Source organism: Phaseolus vulgaris, chromosome 5 (assembly GCF_051622355.1).
Source record: "Phaseolus vulgaris cultivar YP4 chromosome 5, ASM5162235v1, whole genome shotgun sequence".
Classification (NCBI taxonomy): Eukaryota; Viridiplantae; Streptophyta; class Magnoliopsida; order Fabales; family Fabaceae; genus Phaseolus; species Phaseolus vulgaris.
In genome coordinates, this window is record NC_143502.1 from 15,661,880 (window position 1) to 15,681,100 (window position 19,221).

The following is a 19,221-nucleotide window of genomic DNA, read 5'->3' on the forward strand; positions in this document are numbered from 1 at the left end:
AGCCTAAAGAGCAGAAGAGGACTGTACTCAGTCACTGTTCTGGCAAGAGAGTCAGAGGAGATCATGCAAGCTGAAGTCGCGAGCGAGAGGCGACCTAGACCTGCTGGTGATATTCAGGAAAGAGAAATAGGAGGCAAGAATTTCAAGCTTGGCACGTCGCTATGTCAAGAGTTGCAAGACAAGATACGCAAGGTAGTAACGAAGCACATGATTCGCTTGGTCATCCACAGACATGCTTGGGATAGACCCCGATTTCTTTTGTCATAGGCTCACTATGGATGAGAAGGTTAGACCAGTAGTGCAAAGAAGGAGGAAGTTTAATGAGGAGAGACGCCTAATCATCATAGAAGAAACACAAAAGCTTATGAAGAAACGAGGAGATTCAGTACCTTGAGTGGTTGGCAAACATAGTGTTGGTGCAAAAGGCTAATGGGAAGTGGAGGATGTGCGTCGACTTCACTAACCTGAACAAGATTTGTCCCAAGGACTCTTATCCACTACCCAACATAGACTCCTTGGTGGATAGTGCCTTAGGTTGTCGATTGTTGAGTTTCCTATACGTGTTCTTGGGGTACGATCAGATCTGTATGCACCCCCAACATGAGAGCAAGATCGCCTTCATGACCGAACTCTCCAGCTATTGTTACAAGGTCATGCCCTTTGGCCTCAAGAATGTGGACGCCACCTATCAAAGGTTGATGGATAGAATCCTCGACCCAATGATTGGGTGGAATGTACAGGCGTATGTGGACGACATGGTCGTCACTTCAGAAGAAAAGGATCAATACATTGCTGATTTGGAAGAGCTGTTTAACACGATAGCCAAGTACAATTTGAAGTTGAACCCAAAAAAATATGTGTTTGGGGTGGAAGCAGGGAAGTTCCTTGGGTTTTTTCTCACTGAATGGGGCATAGAAGCGAACCCGGAGAAGTGTGCAGCAATCATAGAGATGAGAACCCTGCTAGTGTAAAGGAGGTACAACAACTAACTGGGTGCATGACTGCCTTGTCTAGATTCTTATCAGCTAGTAGAGATAATGGGTACCCTTATTTTCAATGCTTGAAGAAGAATAACCGTTTTGTATGGACTCGCGAGTGTGAAGAAGCCTTTGCCAGATTGAAGGAGTACCTAGCCAGCTCGCTTGTCCTTTGTAAGCCGCTGCCAGGTACTCCCCTTCGTCTTTACTTTACAGTCATTGATCGAGAAATCAGCTCGGTCATTGTGCAAGAGCAGGATAGGGTCCAAAATCCTGTCTACTTCGTGAGCAAGGTGTTGAAAGGGCCAAAAAACACGGTATCAAGCTATAAAAAAAGCTGCCTTGGCAGTGGTATTCACAGCTCAACAAATTTTCCACTACTTCCAGAGTTTTACTGTAATAGTGATGACCGATTTGCCCATCCGCAAGGTCCTTCAGAAGCCCGACATAGCAGGTCGGATGGTTCATTGGGTAGTTGAGTTGTTAGAGTTTGACGTGCAGTACGAACCCCAAGGGCCCATCAAGGGTCAGGTGTATGCTGATTTCGTGGCAGAACTATCATCTGAGGGTACCCAGCCAGATGGTGATCACTTCCAGTGGGTCCTTTCAGTGGATGGGTCTTTTAACCAACAAGGGAGCGGTGTTGGGGTCATACTAGAAGGACTGAGTGGATTGTTAATCGAATAGGCCCTAAGGTTAGCCTTCAAGGTCAGCAACAATCAAGCTGAATACGAAGCCTTGATAGCTGGGATGTTGTTAGCTAAAGAGTTGGGTGCTCAATGCTTGTTGGCGAAGAGTGACTTGTTGTCGGTTACTGGGCAGGTCACAGGTGAGTACCAGGCAAAAGACCCACAGTTAGCCTTGTACTTCAGGTATGTAGTGTTTCTGAAAGCAACTTTCTCCATGTTTGAGCTGGTACATGTCCCAAGAGAACAAAATTCCCGAGCAGACTTTTTGTCCAAGTTGGCAAGCTTAGGAAAGGGAGGTTGACAGAGGTCAGTCATTCAGGAGACCTTGAAGTTGCCTAGGACCACTGTAGAGGGGACAACAGAGGTCAACAACGTAAAGATTGTGGCAGTGAGCTAGGGACAAGAGAGGATACATCGGTCGTTGACACAGGAGACCTTGAAGGTGCCCAAACTAACCACCTATGGCATGACAAGAGAAGAGTCTTTGGAGATCCTGTTGGTCAATGCTGTGGAGACTTGGATGACATTGTATTAACGCTACCTTGCTAATGGTTTTCTCCCGACAAAGCCTATAGAGGCATAGGCAATTAAGAGGAATGCAGGGAAGTACACCCCTGTGGATGGAAACTTATTTTGTCATGGTTAAACCCATCCCATCCTCACTTGTGTAAGTGGGGATTAGTGTACCCGCATCATGGTAGAACTCCATGAGGGCATTTGTAGGAGTCATGTGGGAGGAAGAGCTCTCTCGTTAAAGACCATTTGAGTTGGGTATTATTGGCTAACTATGAAGGAGGATAGTTTGAGACATGCACAGCGATGCGAATAGTGTCGGAAGCATGCTGATTGGCATCATGCACCACCTGAGGAGTTGCGGTCAATATATAGCCCATGGCCTTTCCATACTTAGGGAATAGACATCTTGGGTCCTTTCCCTTTGGCAATTCGTCAGATGAAGTACCTCGTGGTAGCCATAGAGTATTTCACAAAGTGGATAGAGACTGAGCCAGTTGCACAAATAACTGCCCACAAGGTGCAACACTTTGTGTGGAAAAGCATTGTTTGCCGTTTTGGGATCCCTAGACACTTGGTATCCCTAGACACTTGGTATCTGATAATGGTACCTAGTTTGTAAGTCATCAATTATGCAAGCTATGCACAGAGCTCGGCATCAAACAGGTATTTGCCTTTGTGGAGCACCCTTAGATGAACGACTAGGTTGAGTCTACCAACAGAGTCTTGCTCAGAGGTTTGAAGAGGATATTGGATAAGGCTAAGGGGACCTAGTCAGAGGAGGTTCCTCGAATTTTGTAGGCTTATCACACTACTCCTCAGTCAACAACCAAGGTGACGCCCTTTAGTTTGGTATATGGGTCAGACGCCATGATACTAGTAGAGATCCAATAAAGCTCGCCTCGGTTCCAGAACTTTGTTATAGAGGAGTCTAATGAAGGAAGGAAGATGAACCTAGATCTGCTAGACAAAGTGTGCGAACAAGCTCGCATGAATTCTGAAGCTTTAAAGAGAATGGTGAAGTTGAAGCAAAATACCAAACTAAGGCCTCATTAGTTCCGAGTTTCTGACTTGGTGATGCAAAAGGCTCACCCCTATCAGTTGGAGAATAAGTTGTCTCCAAAATGGACTGACCCATTCTGCATGGTGGAAGTGCTCGGGAAATGAGCCTACAGGCTCGAAACCCTTGAGTGGGGAGCTATACCTCGAACATGGAATAGGGCGAACCTTCAATTTTATTTCAGTTAAGATATTTTGTTAATGCTTTCTTTGTGAACGATGTAGTAATTAAGGGGACACTCATTTTTCCTTATGAGGGTTTTTTAACGTGGTCACCCAATGGAAAATTGTTCTTATGCATTAAAATTTTTTGTTTGTTAGCACACGATAATACGACTTACCGGTGAGATTATTCGAGTAAGCCCCATGTGTGTGTAACTGATTTATGTAGTGCCTGGCGAGGCAACCTTTTCTTTGTAAGATTCCAAGTCTAGGTGTTTTGAAGTTCATTGCGATTCATATGGGGCGACCTTTGCTCAGTAAGATTCTGAGTTCAGGTGCTCTGAATCTTTATTAGTTGTAACTAAGATTTTTTTGCTAGAAGGAGATAAGACGACCTCTCTCGGTTAGAATACCTGAGTAGGCGCTCGGTGAGAAAATTGGTCATCTATAAGCAGGTAATACGACCTACCTCGGCGTTGGTAAGACCACCCGAGCTCAGGCGCTCTGCAGATGAATGTTGAGACTAAGACTGTCTAAGAAGTTGGGGTAGTCTTTCGAGAGGGTGATCACCGTGTTCGAGTTCTTGTAAGGTAGTATGATGTGAGTTGATTTTAGATGTTTCCATTTATGGTGACACTTTTACTTAAGATTAGGATTTTAACAATTAATGGTGAGGACCAAAGGAAGATTCCCACTGGACACGAACTTAACCAAGTGGTTAAGTAACTGTGAAGGTTCACTTCACAAAGGCAAAAATGAAAAACAAGATTTGGTGAGGATGAGATGCAATTGCGGAATTGAAAATGGGCACAAGGTTAACATCAATGGTGGTCATGGCCTCCTAAATGATGCACCATACTCATGATTATGAGCGAAACCGTATAGCAACAAAGAATAGAAACTAAGAGACAAACACGTGAAATGGAATGGAGAAATGGATGGAAAATGGAATGAGAAAACTTATGATGGTGGGTGAAAATGTCACACCACTTGGAGTGTGATATGCTCCAAGATTAGTGTGTTGGTTGCCACTTGAGATCTTCCCAAATCACTCAAGATAAGACCTCAAACCTAAGAGGACATAAGCCTCACTAAGAGCTCACACAATTTGTGCAAAGTTTTTTTACTTCATTCAAATTCAACTTGTAAAATACAATGAGGTAAACCTCCTATTTATAGGTGAATGAGCCTTGGAGAGCAAGCATGAAGGGTAGGATGGGAAACACTAAAAAAAGGGGCATCCTCAGGGTTAGACTAAGTCAAACCCGCACCCTAGGCTTGTCCTTCTAGAAACTAGGTCAAATTGCCTTCATAAAGGGTTAGAAACAAGCTAAAGTGATAACTACACCCCTATTATGCTAAAGACACCTTATTCTAGCCTATCTTTGCTATTTTGACCCCTAAATTGAGCCCAAATTATTTACAAGCATATTCTATTTTTTAAGAATATCAAAAGGAAGAAATTTTAATATTCAGGTTTATAGCTTCTTCTTCTTTTGTTGATTCTTTCTTGAGGCTTAGTGGGGTCTGACTTTGTATCTTGAGATGACTGACCCTTTTGGGAAGTGCTTGTTGTGTCCTTAGTTATCTTTCGGTTTGTATCATACTAATATGCCACATAAGTGATTGTTTAAGAGTTGACTTGGTGTGTAAGCCAACACCCGAGCTAGATGCACTAAACAAAGGTAATTGTTTGAGAGTTGACTTGGTGTGTAAGCCAACACCCGAGTTAGATGCTCTAAACAAAGGTAATTGTTTGAGAGTTGACTTGGTGTGTAAGCCAACACCCGAGTTAGATGCTCTAAACAAAGGTAATTGTTTAAGAGTTGACTTGGTGTGTAAGACAACACCCAAGATAGATGCTCTAAGCAAAGGTAATTTTTTAAGAGTTGACTTGGTGTGTAAGCCAATACCCAAGTTAGATGCTCTAAGCCAAGGTAATTTTTTAAGAGTTGACTTGGTGGGTAAGCCAACACCCGAGTTAAGCGCTCTGAGATTACAAATGAATCATTCTTAATGTAGAGGGAAAAGACCAAGCTTTGAGAGGGGACGATCCTCTAAGTACAGGAGGACTTATTTAGCAAGGTCAAATTATATGATCCCTACTTAAGTAGTTAAAGAGAACTCAGGCAAGTCAAAAGCCTCTTTGCGGCCAGAGGGTATGATTCATCCAGAGGTTAACTTTTCAAGAGTGTTGTGATTTTTCATACTTGATTAATGCATTAAGCTTACTATTGTTTTAGTGGTTTTAGCTTAAGTAGGCTACCATAAGTGTTAAATTGGTATGCTATCATTAGATGTTAAGTTTATTCTAATCGCGTTTCACTAAGATAAGCAACGAGACATGCATTTGATGCGCTAGTAGAAATCTGTTAAGTAAAAAAGCTAGCATAGAAAGTTGTGGTAAATATGCATAAATAGAAAGTGCATACAAGTTAAAAAATGCATATGATGTCCAAAGTATTCTAAATGGTGGTAAATTACAAAGTAAAGTGGAGAGTAAGGTTACTCCTCCACAAGTTGGCCATTGACCACGGTTTTTGCCAAGCCAAGTTCAGAAAAGTCTATGGTTGAATGAAGACCTGAATCTTGTTCTACAGTTGCCTCAAACCCCATTAGGAAGGATTGAGCAACATCTTGCTTGCAAGCTTCAACTTTCTTAGTGAACTTTTCATTCTAGCTGGACAACTCCTCCTTAAGCTTTGCAACTTCGGCCAAGAACTTCTCTTTCTCTGCTACAGCCGTCTTTGTTGTGGCAGCTAAGTGTTTCTTCGTTTCTTTTTTAGAAGTCTTGGAGAGTTGGAGCTCCTTTTGCAGCCTTTCTACCTCTTTGTGAAGCTTGGAGGTCTCTCGAACTCGTATGTCCTCTGCTACCACCCTGTCTTTTAGCTTGGAAATAGCTAAGCAGCTGGTTGCAAGGGCTTGACCAAACAGCCTCATGGCCTCACGAAATAAGTGGCTTTCATCATGGGCCATGAGCTTCTCCTTCTCTTTGATGGGCAGTAAATTCTCTTCAAGGTAGGAGGAGGTATCCAGGTTGGGGTCCCATAGGTTTGGCTTCTTCGAGCTCTCTGCTTCGCACTCCTGGACATCTACCACCTCCAAAGGGGTAACCTGGACTTCAGATGGAGCAACATGATGAGAAGGAACCCGCCCAACTGAATATGAGTGCTCGGTGGGAGTTGCCAAGATCTTCCTTTTCCTCATGAAAACCATCCCTGAGGTTATTTCTTCTTTGTTAGTAGGGGTTGGAGTAGTGAAGAGAGCTTTCATTTTTTATTCCTTAGGCGCATTGGAAGTCGCCTTCATCCTTTTGGCCATCTCTACTAGCTCCTTCTTGTTAAATTGTGATAGCATGCTCTCTACAAAGAAACAAAGGTGAACGGTTAGCTCAGGTATGAAAGCTTGTCTCATCGGGGCCAGGGAATGGGAAGTACCGGTAGAGTTTGGGTGAAACTTCTTTGCTTATGAGGCGAACGGTATCGAAGACCACCTTCAGGTTGGAGAAGAACTTGCAGATCTCCTGGTCAGGAGTCGGCAGATCTTCTAAGCCCCGAGCACCTTGGAAGCGTGGTTTCTCAGTCCAGTACAAGGAAAACCCATCCAGAAAGGTTTGATTCCACTTGTTGCCACAAAGTTTCAAGAATTTTTCTTTGAAGATTTTGTATGAGGATTGAAAAAGGAAAAGCAAACCAGATACACCGTTGAAAGAAACCCACGGTTAGCGGCTTAGGCGTTTGACCTTAAAAAAGTATAAAAAGACTTCCACAGATGGCGAAAGGCTGAACTAGGAGCAAAGGATGGAGAAGGCACGAATGAGTGCCCAACTATTTGGGTGCAGCTGGGCAGGTGCCACGTTCAACTCGGTTAAAAGTTCTTTTTCAAAAATGGTCAAGGGAAGTCGCAAAAGGAAGTTTTTGAAAACAGTGGCATAGAAGAAGCAAAAGGGACCATTTGGGTCCGAGGATTCATCGCAACAAACTGGCTCATCCTCCCCACAAGGAACTATTCGCACTCTATCATTATCTTTACCAAGTCGGCATTTCTTTTTCCTAAGGGCTACAATACTCTTAGAGGAGGTGTAATCAGAGACTTCTCCTAAAAGGTTTTGGGGTGCCCAAGGATACAAAGTTTTATAATCCATTTGAAGAAGTAGCAGAACAAAATCTAAAACACAAGTGTAAACAGAATATAAGAACGAGTCCAAGCCAGGCAGAGCAAACAAGTTACAGGCAAAATGTGTGTGTATGTTTTAGGTTGTACCATGCAAACAATAGATAATCAAGCATCATCAATAGAGAAGATGAAAAAAAAAATGAAATCCCAGCTCAGGCAGTACAATAATGGATGCTCAGATGGATGATCAGGTAGGATAATGGATGAGATGAATGCGCAACGATAGGGATGTGTAAAGAAAAATACCTGTTGTGGTCGAAAAGAGGAAGCTTTGAAGGTGAGAAGACTGAGAATGCGAAAGTTTGATACGCACGTAGAAGAGAAAGTGATACAACTCAAGTAGCTACAAAGATGACCAAGGAAGCAAAAGACAAAGCACATGGTGAACTATTATCTCAACGACCAATTCATAAACCTACCAAGGATCACATGGACCTCACCAGAGGAGTTGAGCATAAACCATCACACCAACTATTCTTCCTTTTGGTCTTCTTATAAGATACGAATATGTTGTAAATAATTGGGCTCACGTTAGGGGTCCAAATAGAAAATATAGGCTAGAATAAGGTACCTTTAGCATAATAGGGGGTGTGGGTAGCATTTTAGCTTGTTCCTAGCCCTTTTGGAAGGCATTTTGACATAGTTTCTAGAAGAACAAGCCTAGGATGCGGGTTTGACTTAGTCAAACCCTAAGGCTGCCCATTTTTTCCCTTTTCCCATCCTACCCCTTTAGCTTATTCTCCAAGGCTCCTTCACCTATAAATAGGAGGCCTACCTAGTGTATTTTTCAAGTTGAAATTAATAGAAGAAGAGTTACTCTGCACAAATTGTGTGAGGTGTTAGTGAGGTTTGAATTCTTCTTAGCATTTAGGTCTTATCTTGTGAGTATTGAGAGCTCTCAAGTGACGACTATCATCACTTATCTTAGAAGCCAATCACACTCCAAGTGGCATGTTCCACTTCTCAAATTCATCACATAAGCTTTCTCCTTCCTTCATCTATTCTTCCATTGTCATTCCATTTTTATTCTTTGTATCATGTTCTTGTTTGGTTTTCCTTGTTTCCATTCTGCAATTCTATTTGGTTTCCTTTCCTTTTTCTTTAATTTCGCACTATCTAACATCATTTTCACCTTATAATTGTCTTTTCCTTTTGCTCTTGTGAAGTGAATTTTCACACTTACATAACTACTTGGTTAAGTTTGTGTCCAGTGGGGATCTTCTTAGAGTTCTCACCATATTCTTGCTTAAAATCTCAATCTAAGTAAAATGTCACACCAAAAATGAACAATCTTAAAATCAATTCACATTAGAAAGGTTTTTGAGTTCACGTAGAAATGAAACAAAGAGGGTGGAACGAACGTGTATGCGAAGATGGAATTTGAAACGGTAGGGTTATCTCGCCGTTGATATTGTGCCACGTGTATGCTTGAGATTGAGCATGGCAAAACGTCACCTCAGAAACGCTTTGTGCGTCGTGCCACACCTACCCACTGAGAAACCGTCACATCAGCTACCACCGCACTCGGAAGTCTCATCGCTTAGCCAAGCTCAGCTCAAGACCGGGGGGCTTGTGTACTGGCCAAAATGCTCAGTAGTTGGAGCTCGCTACGTGAGGTGAGTAGGTTAGCTCGACTATTGGACCCAGGGTACGGGTCATGAGTTTGACCCAAGTTGTTGGTAAACCCGTTGTGGCATAATTAAAGTAATCTTTTTATACGACAGTATAAGACGACTTGTAAAGGGTTTTTTTTAACCTAGGGGTACACTTGGTATATGTGGTGCCTAGGTCAAGTAAATGTTTCTCTTAACTTAAGTACATGTGTTCTAGGGCACATATTGGTTAAGTTGCATGCATGATAAAAGATAACGTTGCACCATGAGTAGTATGCCCACGTGAGCAAAATATCCCCCTGATTTTGGCGCATAAGTTGTTGTTCTGCCGGTAGGTGGTTGTTATGTTATTATTTAATGCTCTCCTTAGAGATAAGATTCTTTTCTGTTGCAGTACCTTGAGAGAAGGAGCCTATAAACATAATGTTTTCCTATTCAGTATGCTTTCAATTGAGATTAGATTCACATGAAAGAAAGTTGATACAAGAGATAAGCTATAAAAGGGGTTGGAGACCTCAGGTAAAGATACGTTGTTTTTGAGACTGGAATTGAATACTTCTTACTTTCTAGTAAGCCCTTACTGACTTGATCATCGAAGTACAATCAAGAGGTAGGACCCCTCTGTTTCAACAGAGTCGCGTTCCAGTTCAACCAGACGTAGAACATATTCCAAAAGAGACAAATCGGGGCTAGACCTTATCGCCAAGGTCAACCGACGAGTAGGTCAACCGGTAAGAACAGAAAGTACAATATCTTTTCTTAATTTTTTATTTTTAATATTTTATTATCTTATTAAAAGAAAAAAAAATTGTCAATAATTTATGGAAGGAAACACAACTTTCTCTTAATTTTTTAATATTTTATTTGCTTTATTACGTTATTCAGTACGATTTTTTAAAAATAATTTATTAAAGTTGTATCTGAAAAATACGATTTTTTGAAATATTTTATTATATTATTAATATTTATTTAATTGAAACAGCGAAATCATAGCTTATGGTTGATTGAAACTGAGACCGCAGGATTAACGAAACTGGCACGATCAAGAGAAAGAGAAAAAGACAAAAAAGGATGGATGATGAAAGAGCAACCCATAATAAAATATTAAAATATTTTATTAAAAAATAAAATTTACTTCTATGAATTATTAACAAAAATCATACTTTCTAATAACATAATAAAGCAAATAAAAAATTAAAAAAAATGCAGTATTATGCACAACTTCCATAAATTAATAACAAATTTATTTTCTGCTTTTTTATAATAAAGTATATAAAATATTAAAAAAAATAAGTGAAATTCTGTAAATTATTAAAAAGTTGAGTGCTTAGAAATAAAAAAGAAATAATATTTTTTAAATAGAACTTTAATAAAAAATAATTTTTTTTATAAAACTATCATGTTAGATGTTATTATAAATTTAAAATTTCAATTAAACTGATATTTCAAAATTCAATAATTATTTGTTATCACGTAAACTATAGCATAAAAAAACACAAGAAATAAAATTATTTAGGAATCTACCAAACTCATACAGAGAAACTTAAAAATAGACAATTCCAAATATGAGAAATTGAAACCTATTATGAAAAAAAAATCTAGATTAATAAATAGTATAAATTATAGAATTTGAAATCTAACTTATTCTTAATCTTAAAATTTGTAAGCTCATATCCTCACAAGTTTTCATGTATTTTCTTAGTTTTCATGTATTTTCTTAGGGTGATGGAGGTTGAGGGTGAGGGTAAATGGGTGTCACCCTTGTTTGTTTTTATGAGAAGGAGAGGTGAGAGTGAGTGGAAAGTTGATGGTATTTAGAATCTTCTCGTAATTGAAGAGAAATGAGAGTGGAATGAGGTGAAAAGACCATGATAACCTTACTTTTTCATACAATAATATTAATAATAGAAATTATTATTAATAATAATTATATATATATATATATATAACATAACATAATTTAAAGAATCATACGTAATATTAAAGTTATCTAAATAAATTAATTTAAGTAACAAAATTAATTTAAATTAATAAAATGAAAAATAATAAAATTATAATTACATTTAAAATTATATTTAATTATTTCTTTGAATTTTTAATTTTTTTATTTATTTATAAATGAAACTTTAAATTATTTTAATTAACTAAAATATGTACAAAATTAATAATATTTTTTATATATAGGGGTAAATTTGTCTCTTGAATCAAATTCTCATGCAAAGATCATTATTTCTTTCGAAAAACTCGATCCCCTGCCAAATCGTACTCTCCACAACCACCGTTAGATCTTGCAGATCCTTTGGTTGATATCGAATCCAACTGTCACAAGCAATCGCGTCCGAATTCACCCCGAAGAGGAGAAGAGAGCGAAGGTTAGGGTTGTTGTCCAGGAGGATTCCTCCACCGCAGCGGTCGACGAGGACTAGCTTCGCTACTCTCTTCGGTGGTGCAAAAAACAACATTTGCGAGAGAAGACGTTGTTGAGGTTCATCTCGGAGATTGACGACGAGTGCATGTCGATCACCGCGCCCAACGAGGATAGGGTATTTCAGAATCTCCACGTTAATATAAATAATAAAAACTATTTATTATTTATATTAATTATAAAATCTTATATTTTTAAGACACAAATAAATAAGATAATAGTAAAAAAAAATTAAATGTTCAAAATAACATATTATTAATAATTATACAAAAACTCTTATAAAATAAAGTTTGTATGCGGGGTTAAAAATAAAGTTTGTATGCGGGGTTAAGACAGTTAGGAGTAATGTTATACAGTTAAGAGTAATGTTATATAATAAACGGGAAATCATGTTGTTTCATCTAAAATCTAAAGAAGAAAATATGGTAGTAGTGTTATACAGTAATGTTATATAATGAACGGAAATCATGTACTAAAAAAATGCATGACTTCTTCTGGAGAATTGACAGGTTACTTTCTTTTAATTGATTGGAGATTTCACATTTTTTTTACTATGAATCATCGCCCTTTCTTTTCTTGTATCATAAATCCTTGCCTTTTATTTTTCTTTACTAGGAGTCCTATCCCTTTCTCATAATTAATTAATTTGGTAAGCTTGCTAAATTTGTCAAAAGATTGAAATCCTAGAAGGTCTGAAGATAGTTGTATGAGATCAGATACAAAAATTATGGACTAAGCTTATTAAAAAAAAGTATATTTTAATATTTTTTTAAGTAAAATATATTAGAGATTTTCAATCAATTACTATATACAATTAATTTTAATTTATGAGTAATTTTAATTTTTTTTTAAATTTTAATAAAAAAATATGATTTTTTTTATATTTATCATTTATATATATTATATTTAATATTAAAATTTAATTAAATAAATATGAGTAAGACACATAAATTATCTAAGTGATATATTTTAAAAAACATAACCTAGCAGTTATATATAGTAAATTGTCATGTAATTTATAAATGTCATGCAATGTGGTAAATTTACAAATGTCATGCAATATGGTAAATTTACAAATGTCATGCAATATGATAAATTTATAAATGTCATACAATTTACATAGTCAACATAATAGTCAACATTGAATTTGGTATCTTAAAAAATTTAATAATAAATAAATTTGATATATATATATATATATATATATATAATTAAAAAGTTATCAACACCACTCTTTAAGTATATTATTGATTTTTAATTTATTCAGACAAATTTGTTAGTATAAAAAATACTATATAGTATATTTATTATTAAAAATTAGTATAAAGATATTATATCTATATTAAAATTTAATAAATACTAAACACAAAATATCTATATTAATGGATGTTATATATGTCTCTAGTTTTATACTAAAATTGTAACCATTTTATTCACACTTACCCGTAATTATGGTTTTGGATGAAAGTGAAAAATTACAACATTATAAATATATATATATAATATAATTTAAAAATCATAAATAATATTAAAATTATTTAAATAAATTATTTTAAGTAACAAAATTAATTTAAATTAATAAAATGGAAAATAATCAAATTATATTTAAATTTAAAATTTTATTTATTTCTTTCTTTGAATTTTACATTATTTTTTCAATTTATTTATAATTGAAACTTTAAGTTATTTTAATTAATTAAAATATGCACAAAATTAATATTTATTTATTTATTTTTTATCTACAAGGATAAATTTGTAATCTTATAATTTACACCATTAAAAATAATTTAAAATACTCTTACAACCACCCGATAACTCGCATATTTCAATAAACTTTTCTGACATATCCACTCTAATATATCACAATCTAAACACTCTCAATTTTCTTTATACTTTCTTCTCATATCCTTACATTCTTACATTTCTACTCCCCTACACTCTCAACTTTCCACTCCACAATCCAAACAAAACATAAAAGATTAGGGGACAATCAAAAAATAAAAAAAAAACTTCACACAACAAAACAAAATTACACTCAAATCAAACACGGTTATATCCAACAATCCAATAGTTTTGAATAGCCATAATACTCAAAATTTTGAAGAAAAAAATCAGAAAATAATTTTTTTTAATGAATCGCTTAGCATCGTGATAACGCCCTTAGTAAAGTGATAATTATTTAATGTTATCCTCAGCTTGTTACAAGTCTTGTCTTGATCACGCTTGAGTGTGTTTTCCGTTTTTTTGTTTTCCTATTTTCTGATATATATATATATATATATATATATATATATATATATATATATATATTATAGTTTTCCTTCACTTCTATATATCGTTCCTCATAACAATAATATGCATGTTTCATCTTTAATTGCTTTTATTCTCTTATTTCTTTCCTTTTATATGAATAACAAATTTTTGAATACATGATAATGTTTTTCACAAATAATTCTTGGATATGTTCGATTTTTTCTAAGATGACATCAGAGCTCTTCATTACGCATCTTTGATTTTTCTTTTCTTTTTCTTCTTTGTTCTTGTTTTTTTTCTTGGTTTTCTTTTCAACATGAGTGGAGAATCCATTCATTCCTTTCCTTTACAAAGTCATCTTTATCTTCATTCCATTTCTCTTGCTTCTCTAGTTCTTGATTCTAATAATGATTATTCTTGGAGTAAATCGGCCATCATCGCTTTAAGCGCTAAAAGCAAGCTCGAGTTCATGATGATATCACTACAAGGAAATCTTAATTTAGCTGCAAACAAATATTGAAGGCCATAAATGGACACTAAATAGTGTCCATTAAACCTTCATTAAACCTTCATTATTAAAATAAATTAAATAAGGTGTGAGGAAAACGTGAGTTATTCTCACGTAAACTTAAAAAAAATAAAAAAATAATGGTTGCGTTGCTGAAATGACAGCTACTAAAATTATAAAAATAATTAAAATTTAAATATTTGAAGGTTAAGCCCACGCTAAAAGTTTTAAAAATAAATTTAAATAATATGAAGATTAAGCCCACGCAAATTACACACAAATAATTAATTTTTATTTTTGCTTTACTTTAATCCCTTCTTTTTTTTTCTTCTTTTTTTTCTTTTCTTTTTCTTCTTTAATTTTTCAATTCTGAAGAATTCTCTCCACGCAATACTCACTTCACTCCACTTTTCCTCAGCATCAGCAACATTCTCACATCTTCCCTCCATTCGAATCTCTCTCTCTGTGTTGAGCATTCAAGCATTGCGACCGGAGTACGACCGTGTTCTTGATTGTGCCCTAACACCGTAAGTTTCGCATTTCCTTTCGTTTTCAATCCATCTCGACCTCTACAGTAGCTAATTCGTGTTTCACTATCCGTGAAAGAAGGAGGCTCAAGGCTCTTTGTGGCGGATTGGGATTGTGGAGGAACAAGCCTCGCGGCCACGCTTTCGGCGTTGGCGAACCCTCGTTTTTGCTGCCGCAACAGAGTTGTGCCTCTTGCTGCCTTGCGAGGAAACGCCGTTCCAATCTCGCGAAGTTTGTGCCTAGAGCTTTTCTCGACAAGTCTTGTTTTCGCCTGTCTAACAGTAAACTCCATTTTTACTGTGAGTTTTCTCGCTTTGTTTCTATTTGATAATCTTGATTTTTTTCTTTTAGTTTTTTTCCTTTTTTTTTTGTGGTGTTGGTTGGTAATATAAGAACTGAGTCTCTGGCCTTTAAGATTTTTAAAACTCTACTTATTATCTGAATAAAAATTAGACTAGATGAGCCACATGCAGCAAGTTTATGTTTGTGTTGATGGATTTTTTTCTGTCAAGCAGGTCTAGATGAGCCACATGCAGCAAGTACAACCTGACCCGATGGTATTGCTGAGAAACAAGATTCAAGTGTATAAGATAATGAACTAGAGCGGATAGAGGGGTTTCTGAGTTCTGAACTTCCATCTCACCCTAAGTTGCATCGTGGTCAACTGAAGAATGGATTACGTTATCTGATTTTGCCAAATAAAGTTCCAGCAAAAAGGCACGTTTAATCATTTTTATGAATTCCTTTTAAAACATTGATATAGTTTTTTAATATAACCAATATAGTCAAATATGATATAGTTTTATGTATTCTCTGTTAAACATTGTTTTTTTTGCACTTGTTGTCAACTGCTTAGTATCAATTTATTCAATTTTAGGTGATACAACAAAAATTTCATCCAGGTGATAGCTTACATAAAGAAAAGAGTAGTATTAGAATTCATGTGGTATGTGAGTGATTTTTTGGTTCAGGATGTACTAGATGCTGGCTTACCCCCACAAATAGAATTTCCCCTTAAATCAGGTACCTCTTTTATATCCCTTGCATTTTATAACCCAATAAAGCACACCCGTGACATTTATGGGATTTTTGCCCAGACCTTGGCTACTGATGGTAGATTATGATTTCCCATTTGAGGACGGGAGAATATTTGGTCAATTGGCATCCCGCTTTCTTGCATAAAGTGATGTTTCTGTTATCTGTTTAGTATTTGGTCAGAAGGATTTGTGTTGTTTGAAAATTTTATTATTCATAGTCTGCAATCATAAATTGTCTTCTGTTTCCCTTTTCTTATCATAGTCTCTTTCTATTTGATTGCATAAGATTTTAGTTGTATTTGCTGAAGTTAACGGAACTAGTTTCTTATCTTTTTTAAATGGTAAAACTTTGTAAGTTACCCAATTCAAATATGCTGCTTGTTCTATGCTTCTCCTGCTTGTCTTAATGCAAAGATAATGAGCAACATACTTGCCATTTTATCCTTTTAACTTTACATCTTTGATCATCCATACTTCAATATTTGTTATTAAAATTTCAAATTTTAGTGAAATTATTGTCTTGAATTTTCTTTTATTTGGATTTACAGGGGAAGACAAATATGTCCTTCTTGTGTCAGGTTTAAGGGTTGGGAGCAGCACCTCTAATTCTCTTTGGTTTCAGCTTCTCATTGATCATATCACAACGCATTTAGGAGATGAGAAGGTTTGTCCGGTTTTTCTCTCAACTTCTCAAGTTGATAATTATGCACCATTACATTTTAACTAATAAAAAGTGACAAATTACACATGAGCAAAGTATTGCGTCAAAAATTATTCGAGTTGTCTTTGCTGGGAATTTAGTTGAGATACCTCAGAACGGACAGGTATTTATGTTTTTGTATAGGGAGAGAGAGATAGGAAAACAAAAAGATTTTAGAGAGAAATCGTTTTTTCTGCATATGCCATTTACTACTTACGTGAGCTTTACTGCGTGAGGAGAGATCTGATTTATTACAGGAAAAGAATAGTATACTACGAGACAATGCGAGGTTATACAAAAGTAACATAATAGAGTAATATGCACCACTAGTATCTTAACAGTTTCACTGACGAGTTTCTTTAATGATTATGCATTTTTTTTTTCTACTATTTGGTTTCCTATGCCAATATCTCTTTACTTAACAAGTTTAAACAATGCATTCAATATAATTCAATAGTTTTACCTTTTTCTTCTTCTAATAAAGTAAACACCTTCGTTTCATGGACCAAAATATGATTACCCACTCTTCTCTTGTAATTTGTATTGTATAATCACCAATTAATTTTCTTTGGTATCCGAATTCCTTGATTGCACTTGCTCTCTCTTATTTGATTTAGTTGCCATAGTAATTCACTTTTGTGGAGGAATATTACAGAATCATCTGATTTGTATTAATGAATAATTAGATGAGAAGAACTAAGTTATCCCGCCACTTCTTAACATCTTAGAGTTGCATTTTAGATTCACGCACTTTGGTTGATTATATAAAGTCTTGATTGACATCCGGTTGCTAGACAACACCCATTGCTTGCAAAACAACTAATTGAGCTGATTACAGTAAATAATAAAACCAGTTGCCTGGCATTTAATCTGTAATTTCTAATGTGATTTTTGGCCTTTTCATCAATATTTGTAAAATTTGGCTTCAAAGGATTTTGCAAAAGTGTCTGAGACAATAAGGAAGCTAGACATTCTGTTGAGTCAGGTTTGTTTCATTACATTCATTCTTATATTGTACTCCTTGTTTTTCTCAATAATTTGCCTAACTTTTACTTGCTTTTCAGATAGCTACTGGCTTGCCTTTGGATATCATGCCAGGACACAGTGACCCTGCTAATTTCTCATTGCACAACAGGTTCTTATATTTCTCTTTCAAGGGTTGAGTGCAGATTCTCTGTTGGGTTTTTAGTGTTGTTCCTCTATTGTGCCTTCAAAATACATTGATTTTGATATATTAAAAAAGTTTTAATATATTTTAAAATATCAAAATCAGTGTATTTCGAAGACACGGTAGAGCGGCAACACCAAAACCCAGCAGAGAATCCAAATTCTTCAAAGGGTTACATATAGGTCATATTAACATGTGCTGTTTTTCTTTGTTACTAAAATCATCACTTGCAGTCATTGCATGGATGCCTTTTCCCTGGGTCTTCTACATATAATACTTTTAGCTCTTGTACAAATCCTCATTGTTTTGAGCTTGATAATGTCAGGTAAATAGTCTATTCTCAATATTATTGTCTTTGTTGCTAAATGCTTATACATATGAACATGATCCGGCACTGCTTCCAGGTTTCTTGGGACATCGGGTCAAAATGTAGATGATCTTGAGAATTATTCGGATGCAAAAGATAAACTTGAATTCATGGAAAGGACATTAAGGTGGAGGCATTTAGCACCCACTGCACCTAATACTCTTGGTATGCTCATTATGTATACCTCGATGCTTTTACACCTTTATTATCAGTAATCTATTTTTTTTTCTGCTTAGCTCAGAGGTTGAACATTTGTTATATTACCTGCTATTTCTGAAAAGAAACATAGTTGTTCTTCCAAAAAATAAAAATGATTTATTCTGACTTATGTTACTAACTGTTGCCTTCTAGGGTGCTTTCCTTATACTGAGAGGGATCCTTTCTTCATTGAGAGCTGTCCTCACGTTTACTTTGTTGGAAATCAAGATAAATTTGAAACTCGGATCATAAAGGGTATTTTTGTTCTAAAATCAATATTGCAGTTGCAGAAATAAAAGTTACTTTGTTGCTGTTGTACGATCCCCAATTTTAGATAAGCAATATATTTATGAAATCCAGAGAAGATGATCATGGAAGCTAGAGAACCAGCCTATCAAACTACTCATTCACAACTGTGGTCATCCAACTAAATTACTAACTAAAGCATAACTTAAGCTAGAGAACCAGCCGTTGGGTGCATAACTTTCTATAATAAAAATATTTATTATAGAACAAAGTTTCTTAAATGTATTAAAATGATAGTTTTTTCATTGCATATGTTTCGATAAAACATAACTAGTAAGCAACGCAAATGGAAGGCATTTCAACAAAGCCTAAACCTAAGAAGAAGAATAACGAAATCACTAAGATAACCAAGCTAACTAATTAATGCTCTTCTTCCGGTGCTTAAACACTTTTTATTCATCAATATAATAATTTATTCATTACTTTTGTTTTTTAGTTTTTAACTTATCAATTCATTGATGTTTTTTTCTTTTTAATGCTATTGCAAAAAAAAAAGCAAATTAAAAAATATTAATATTTAATATTTAAAATCCGAACTTTTA

At 35.6% G+C, this 19,221-nt stretch overlaps 2 protein-coding genes across 4 annotated transcripts; both read left to right on the forward strand.

Annotated features, from left to right (window-relative positions):
* Positions 1–997: 997 nt before the first annotated feature.
* On the forward strand, positions 998–2,215 carry LOC150027508 (uncharacterized). The gene is made up of 4 exons (XM_090302877.1): positions 998–1,294; positions 1,365–1,577; positions 1,665–1,849; positions 2,017–2,215. The coding sequence occupies exons 1-4, from the start codon at positions 998–1,000 to the stop codon at positions 2,213–2,215; spliced, it is 894 nt and encodes a 297-aa protein (XP_090159003.1).
* Positions 2,216–14,756: 12,541 nt separating this feature from the next.
* LOC137835220 (DNA polymerase delta small subunit-like) lies at positions 14,757–18,691 on the forward strand. 3 transcript variants are annotated; one of them, XR_016520735.1, is made up of 10 exons: positions 14,757–14,902; positions 14,982–15,202; positions 15,419–15,620; positions 15,781–15,926; positions 16,489–16,604; positions 17,572–17,625; positions 17,705–17,775; positions 18,042–18,133; positions 18,213–18,340; positions 18,527–18,691. XR_016520735.1 is itself a non-coding variant. In XM_090301957.1 (9 exons), the coding sequence occupies exons 4-9, from the start codon at positions 15,845–15,847 to the stop codon at positions 18,239–18,241; spliced, it is 444 nt and encodes a 147-aa protein (XP_090158083.1). In that variant the 5' UTR covers positions 14,757–14,902; positions 14,985–15,202; positions 15,419–15,620; positions 15,781–15,844; the 3' UTR covers positions 18,242–18,508. The 3 variants fall into 3 exon arrangements, 1 of the variants encoding a protein (XP_090158083.1); XR_011085046.2 differs by having other exon boundaries at positions 14,985–15,202; XM_090301957.1 differs by lacking the exon at positions 18,527–18,691 and having other exon boundaries at positions 14,985–15,202; positions 18,213–18,508.
* The last annotated feature ends 530 nt before the right edge of the window (positions 18,692–19,221 follow it).